Here is a 7,044-nt window from a genome sequence, read left to right as displayed (position 1 = left end):
TAAAACTTGAGCTCATGATTTAAACCCTAAACTTGCAGGGATTAATTATTGATAGGCACAGCCAAAGCCTAGAGTAACTAGTTCAGTGTCCTTCCACTTACCTTGACTTAATTAGCCTGTAATAGCTTGCAATTGCATGCAAGGATTTCCATACACTGTTATCGTAGCATCCTGTGCAACAAAAATATTTGTAAATTTTCATTCAAATGATGTTATATTATTAGCATGGAAAATCACAATGGTGGTATACATATGTCATATAAGTTGTTCTTCAAAATAAGGGAGGAGAGTCGACTACATATGTCATATATGTTGTTCTTCGGAAAGAGGGAGGAGAACCGACTAAACGTCTCAATCATTGGTGGCGGAATTTTACTCGCAGCTGATCTCCAATTCTCGTTCACTAGACCGAACTGGGCATAAATGGTCGATGTGGTTCAGGTTTTGACCAAAAATACGGTCACGGTCTCTCTAAACCGAATTAAACCAGTTTGGACATATTTAATCTACAAATTTAAAATTTTTAATATCTAAACTGAGCCTAGCCCACCTAGTATACAAACATATTTGTATTATTCATGTTTATTTTTCCAAATTCGTAACAACACATGACGATATATCAGCACATCAACAGAAGTTTTGTCATCCTTACACTTTCAATCAATGTATTAATAATCTAAGTTGGGACTAGTCTAGAGCATGCATGTGTTAGTTGTTGGTTCTTCGAGTTTCTGCTATGTTTGCATTTGCATAGAGTGGGTAGAGAGGCAAACCGTAATAATAAAAACAATAAGAGAATGGACCACATTTCTGCCGAGAAATCAGGCTAATTTGTAGCCATAATGGAGTCTAAATGTACTGTAGCTTTCTCATCTTTATAAAGTCATGGTGCTGATAAGCATGAAACGGTAAATTATTCTTGTGTGTATATAGACATATATATCAAACCAAAAAAAAGAAATCAAATTCATAGCGTAAAACAATTCATACGTGAAATAGGAGACAAAGAAGTCTAAACTCATCGACCTAAGCTTACCTAAGTTGATATAGCAATAACAATGTATTCCTCCCAATGCACCTAAGTTCGAATTCTATTAATCTCTGTAATTTAGATTATCTTATTGTTTGTCAGAAGTTGTATAATTGTAGCAGTCTTGGTTTCTCCGTTCGTTTGCTAGGTTATTTGCATCAATTCTGAGTTCTGTATATACTTCTGTAAAAATCAAAGTGATACGAGAAAATATTCGTGATCTTCTAATTACCAAAAGCATTTTATGCATGAACAATCTCATATAAAAAGTATCTTCCATTAAAAGCATGTTTCTGTTGTCTTTTTTATGCAATAGGGATCCAGGGCCCAGTATAAGTAAAACTAGTTGCAAATGAGTCGGGCCTAAATGGTTAGCCCAAAACTTATTCCAAGACCATTAGAAGCAAGCCCACACTCAACAAATTCACCTCCTACCCAATGTTTTTCTTCACCTCGCCATCACCTCATTTAGGCTTTTGGTTTGCCCTTTGAGGTTTTCTTTTTAAATGGTGTAGATATGTTCATACCATGAAACCCATCAAATACAAGGACGAAAAGACATGACTCCCCTCCCTCCGTCTGTCTCCCCTCCTTCCTCTCTCCCAACTTCTCACTCTTTCTGCTCGATTCCAAATTTCCAAGCCTCATCCTAGTTTCATAAGATCTGATCCAACCTTGACCTAGATGTAGAACAACAATGAAGATGGAAGAAAGAGGAAGATGGAGCAGAGCTTCAATAATTTTTTTTATATTGATAATATTTTCCTAAAAAATATGACCGTTACAAGAAATGGAGGCTACTACCCCATTTATACAATTAGCAAAATATATCATTCCCCCTTGAAAAACAATTTTGTCCTCAAGATTTTAAAAATGGAAATTAGGAAACTTGGAAGTGAAGTCATCATAATCCTCTCAAGTTGCATCACTTTCCTCTTGTACAATCCATCGTACCAGCAATTGTACACTTGCAACATTCTTCTTCCAAACACTCCTAATAGAGTCTTCTGCACTAATCCATCATCTGTGACTTTTGGTAAAGCTATAGTATGCAACACATGTGGCACCAAGTGCTTCTTCAGACAGCTAACATGAAATAATGGATGGATTCTTTTCCTGCAGGAAGCTTGAGTCTGTAGAATACTTTTGAGTACAGTTTGTGATAAACATGTAATGCTAGAGATTGTAGTTTGTGATAAGCAAGTGATGTTAGAGATTGTAGTTGATAAGGAAAATAGGCTTTCTTTAGTTTTTCTCCAAACGATTGTGTGATGCGCCCATAGAACTTGGGCCAATTCTTCTAGCCACTTATCTTCTTCTTTTTTTTTTTTTTTTTTTTTTTTGCTTTTTTGCACAAGGACTACGTTAGCCAACCAATTTGGGTGATGGACTTCAACAATAAAGTTGGCGTCCCTGAGTTTTTCGATCTCAGCACGATGATTTTACTTTACTCTATTTCGTGCTTACGCTTTCACTAGATAATCGGCTTCATGGTTAGATCCAAATGGAGACGGTGGTAGATTATTGAAGGATAGACACTAGGCATGTCTTTAGTAGACCAAGCCAATACATTTTTATTTGCTTGTAAGAAGGCAGTGAATAGCTCTTTTGTCTCGATCCGATAACTTTGATTTGATTATGGCCTTAAGTTCGGGTTTGTCGGGATAGAAACTTGAGTAGAAAGCATCCTCATCTGCCTTTGATTTTGAAATACCGTCGTATTGGGGTCAAGGGTCCATGTCGAATTCCATGTAGCTTGTTTATTGGCCCACAGACTATGGTTGCTATGCAGTTTTCTCCATTAGAACTACGGAGCATCGTTTTCCTTTTCATATCATATTTACGCTTTCTACTGAGCAGCAATAGGCCGTGACCTTATCTCTTTTAGTTTCTTTTATCCCACCAAGTGTAGGATATCAAAGTAGTTGATGATGCGACGACGGGACTATTGAATTTTGAATGTCTATATTTGTGTATGTGTGAAATTGTGTAAAACCAATTACAAGGAAAGCTCATATAAATGAGCAAGGAAAAGAAACGGGAGGAGCCGAAAACAAGGAAAAGCAAAACATAAAAAAAGAAAAAACAAAGCATGAAACATGGAAGCATAAAACATGGAAGGAAACATGGAAAAGTAAACATGGAAGGAAACATGGAAAAGTAAAAGTATGCTTTCTTCCAATACTCCCCCTCAAGCTGGATCAAGGGGATTAATTGATCCAAGCTTGAACAAAAGACGTTGAAAATCAGCAGAGGGTAATCCTTTTGTGAAAATATCCGCAAGTTGATCATGACTGCGCGTGTAGTGAGTGTCGATCACCTTGGACTGAACTTGATTTCTGACGTAGTGACAATCAACTTCAATATGTTTAGTTCGCTCATGGAATACAGGATTCGATGCAATGTGCATCGCGGCCTGATTATCACAGTGTAGGGACATGGGTTGTTGATGAGGAAAACCTAAAGTCAACAGAAGGCTTTTGAGCCAAATAAGTTCACAAGCAGTGGACGTCATAGCACGATACTCTGCCTCTGCACTAGAGCGTGCAACAACACTTTGTTTCTTGCTTTTCCAGGTAACTAGGTTGCCTCCCACAAACGTACAAAACCCAGTGGTAGACTTGCGATCGAGAGAATTGCCTGCCCAGTCAGCATCGGTATAGCCTGAGATCTGAGTGTGACTATTGTTGCGCATAAGAATTCCTCTACCAATGGAACCCTTAAGATAACGTAGCACACAATGAACAATCTTCAAATGACTGAGCTTGGCATACCATGCACGTGGACTTTGCTTGAGACCATAAATGGATTTATGGAGTTTGCACACCATTTCTGGATTGTTTGATTGAGGATGACCTGGGGGTAGCTTCATGTAAACCTCTTCTTCAAGTTCACCATGCAGGAAAGCATTTTTAACATCCATTTGAAAGAGAGGCCATGCATTGTTAATTGCAACCGACAACAATACTCTAACAGTGTTTATTTTTGCCACCGGAGCAAATGTCTCTTTATAATCGACGCCATAGGTTTGTGTAAAACCTCGAGCAACCAAGCGAGCCTTATTCCTTTCGATTGTGCCATCTGAATGAAACTTAGTTTTGTACACCCAACGACTCCCCACTGCCTTCTTTCCTTTTGGAAGTTTCACTATAGTCCATGTGTTATTTTCATGGAGGGCTTGAAGCTCCTCTGCCATAGCATTTCTCCACTCACTGTAAAGATTGGCTTCTTGAAAACTTTGAGGTTCTCGAGCTTCCTTAATGGCACTTAGGAATGTAGCAAAAGAAGATGAGACTTTGCTATAATCAATAACATCAGTCACGGGATACCTGGCAGTGTAGGTCACATAATCATGCAACTTGGATGGAAGTTTCCTCTCTCGTGCAGGATTGCGACGAACTGTAGGAGATTGAACTACAGGTATTTGAACAACATCATGGTTTGAAGGATCACTGGAGGGTGCAGTGTGAATCTCTGATGAGGAAGGGTTTTCATCTTCAAGATGTTCCACCGAGTGAAGGTTAACATCATCCGGCACATGATCACTAGGAGTGCATGTTGCATCTTCTCCGTTTGGATATGGAAAAGGAAATAAGTCCATCAAATGCTCCCCCTGTCAGAGTAATCCAGTGATTGTGAAAAGTAAGGAACATGTTCTTCAAATTTAACATCCCTTGAAACAACCATTTTTCTAGTTGTTGAATTATAGCACTTGTAACCTTTTTGGGTAGATGAATAACCTAGAAAGACACATTTGGCAGCCCTTGGGTCTAGCTTGTCACGATTTTGAGTTTGAATGTGAACAAAGCATGTACACCCAAAGACTCTCAAATGGGAAAAGTTGATCTTTCTATTTTTCAAGACCTCATAAGGTGATTTAAAATTCAACACTTTACTAGGCAATCTATTGATGAGATATGCCGCAGTAAGGACTCCTTGAGACCAAAACTTCTTAGGCACATTCATGTGAAACATAAGAGCTCTAGTCTTCTCAAGTAGATCTCTATTCTTCCTCTCGGCCACCCCATTTTGTTGAGGTGTTCCAACACAGCTTGTTTGGTGTAATATACCATGCGTGCTCAAGTAGTGTGACATGTTATGAGACATATATTCTGTGCCGTTATCTGATCGTAAAATATGAATTTTTGAAGCAAATTGGGTGGCCACAAGTCTATGAAAATCTTGAAAAACTTCCATCACTTCACTTTTAAATTTCAAAAGATACAACCAAGTAATCCTTGTGAAATCATCCACAAAAGTTACAAAATATTTGTATCCATCAAAAGACTCTATAGTTGGTCCCCAAACATCGGAATGCACAATTTCAAAAGGGTTACTAGCCCTAGACAAAGAGGAAGTAAATGGTAATCTAGTAAACTTAGAAAAATGACAAACATCACAAGGACTTGTAACTTTGCACATATTTGGGAACAAGGTGGATAGAACTTTTTCAGAAGGATGTGCTAGACGTTGGTGCCAAAGTTGTTGTTCTTGAGCTAAGCTTAAAGTGACTTGAAAAACCTTGGGAACTTGAATATGCTTGGAAAGATAGTAGAGACCATTTAAGAAAAATCCTTTTACCAATCGTCTTCTTGGTGACTACATCCTGAAAGATCACATTTTTGGGAGAGAAAATGGCAAGACAATTTAATGAGTTTGTGATCTAGCTAACAGATAAAAGTTGAAAAGGGAATGAGGGAACATAAAGAGCCTCAGACTCGACATCACTTGAGATCAAATGTATTTTTCCTTTTCCCACAACCATAGCATTTTTTCCATTGGCAACTGACACTTGGGATGGAATAGAAAATTTTTCAAATTTATGCAAGTTTGTAGACTTGTTAGTCATATGATCAGTGGCTCCAGAATCTATAATCCAATAATCATGCACATTACCAATGTTGAGAGCAGTTGAGAAGGAGTGTAAGATACCTGGGATGTCCCTTTGTACCACGCCTTCATTTCCAGCCAGGAAGCCAGCAAACTGTCCTAATAGTGCAGTTTGATTGTTGTCACACTGATTTAGTGGTCCTTCACTATCTCCAAGACCTTGTTTCTTGTGAAGAAACATACCAAACTCGTTGATCAGTGCAGCTGGATTAGTGGTGAACTTCAGTGCTCCATCAGAAGAAGTTGTGGCAACATGATTTGCCTTGTAAGAAGGGTTGTACGAGCCTTTCGAGACACCTTTGTTATCCCTAGGAAACTTTGGTTTTAACTCTGGATGAAGAATCCAGCATCGGTCTCTTGAGTGCCCACCTGCATCACAATGGCTACATTTTAAGCCAGTTTTCTTTCCTTTGTAGCCTCTCTCCTCACCAAGTTTTTGGTTAGAGAAGTAAGCCCTGGCTTCTGGTATATTTGCCTTCATGTCCAAGGTCATGACTTTCCTTCGAACCTCTTCTCTTTGAATTGTGGCACACACACTTGAAAAAGAAGGCAGGTCGGGATTCATGAGGATATGGCTTCGAAGATCTTCGAATTCAGGGCTCAGGCTTGCTAGGAGTTGGAATATTTTGTCTTCCTCGGCTCTTTTAGTTAGCACAGCAGCGTCGATGGTGTGTGGTCGATACACATTCATCTCGTTCCACATAGTGGTCAGCTTTCCAAGATGTTGCACAAATGGCTTCCCTTCCTGTTGCAAACCAGCAATGTCCTTCTTTAACTGAAACACTCTAGCCGCATTGTTCTGATTTCCATACATTTCCTTGAGATTTTTCCAAAGAGTCATGGAGGATTCAGCATAGCTAAAAATTTCTGCAATCTTACGATCCATGGAATTGAGTAGCCACGACATGACTGTAAACACGAAAAAATTCCTGAAACAAGAAACAAGAAACCGTGTACAAAATATATTTTTTGTGTTTAATGATTTTTTGGGTTACAATCTCTTTGTAATTTGATCCTCTGATTCTATCTTCGTAGGGTGAAGGTTTGTGGATGAGCTGTTGATCCAAAGGGCCGTCGGGGCTTGATCTAGGGATGAACAGTTGATGAACGGATCTTCGAGGGCT

General features: G+C 38.9%; 1 protein-coding gene across 1 annotated transcript; it reads right to left on the bottom strand.

Moving 5' to 3' along the window:
* Window positions 1-111: 111 nt before the first annotated feature.
* Window positions 112-6,761, bottom strand: LOC148690734 (uncharacterized). The gene is made up of 4 exons (XM_088684998.1): window positions 5,922-6,761; window positions 3,999-4,643; window positions 3,351-3,749; window positions 112-171 (listed from the first exon to the last, which is right to left on the bottom strand). Exons 1-4 carry the CDS (start codon window positions 6,759-6,761, stop codon window positions 112-114), a joined length of 1,944 nt encoding a protein of 647 aa, XP_088541124.1.
* Between the last annotated feature and the right edge of the window lie 283 nt (window positions 6,762-7,044).

Source organism: Pyrus communis, chromosome 15, assembly GCF_041283825.1.
Source record: "Pyrus communis isolate YQ-2024b chromosome 15, ASM4128382v1, whole genome shotgun sequence".
NCBI classification, from domain to species: Eukaryota; Viridiplantae; Streptophyta; class Magnoliopsida; order Rosales; family Rosaceae; genus Pyrus; species Pyrus communis.
This window is presented reverse-complemented; position numbering and strand designations above follow the sequence as displayed.

Excerpts from the sequence above, each read along its gene's own strand:
- LOC148690734 (XM_088684998.1), bottom strand. The coding sequence starts at position 6,761 with ATGACTCTTTGGAAAAATCTCAAGGAAATGTATGGAAATCAGAACAAT. Across the intron at positions 4,644-5,921 it reads CTGCTCTCAACATTGGTAAT|GGGGAGCATTTGATGGACTT; the intron begins GTGCATGATTAT and ends TTACTCTGACAG. Across the intron at positions 3,750-3,998 it reads CAAAAATAAACACTGTTAGA|GGTTCCATTGGTAGAGGAAT; the intron begins GTATTGTTGTCG and ends CGTTATCTTAAG.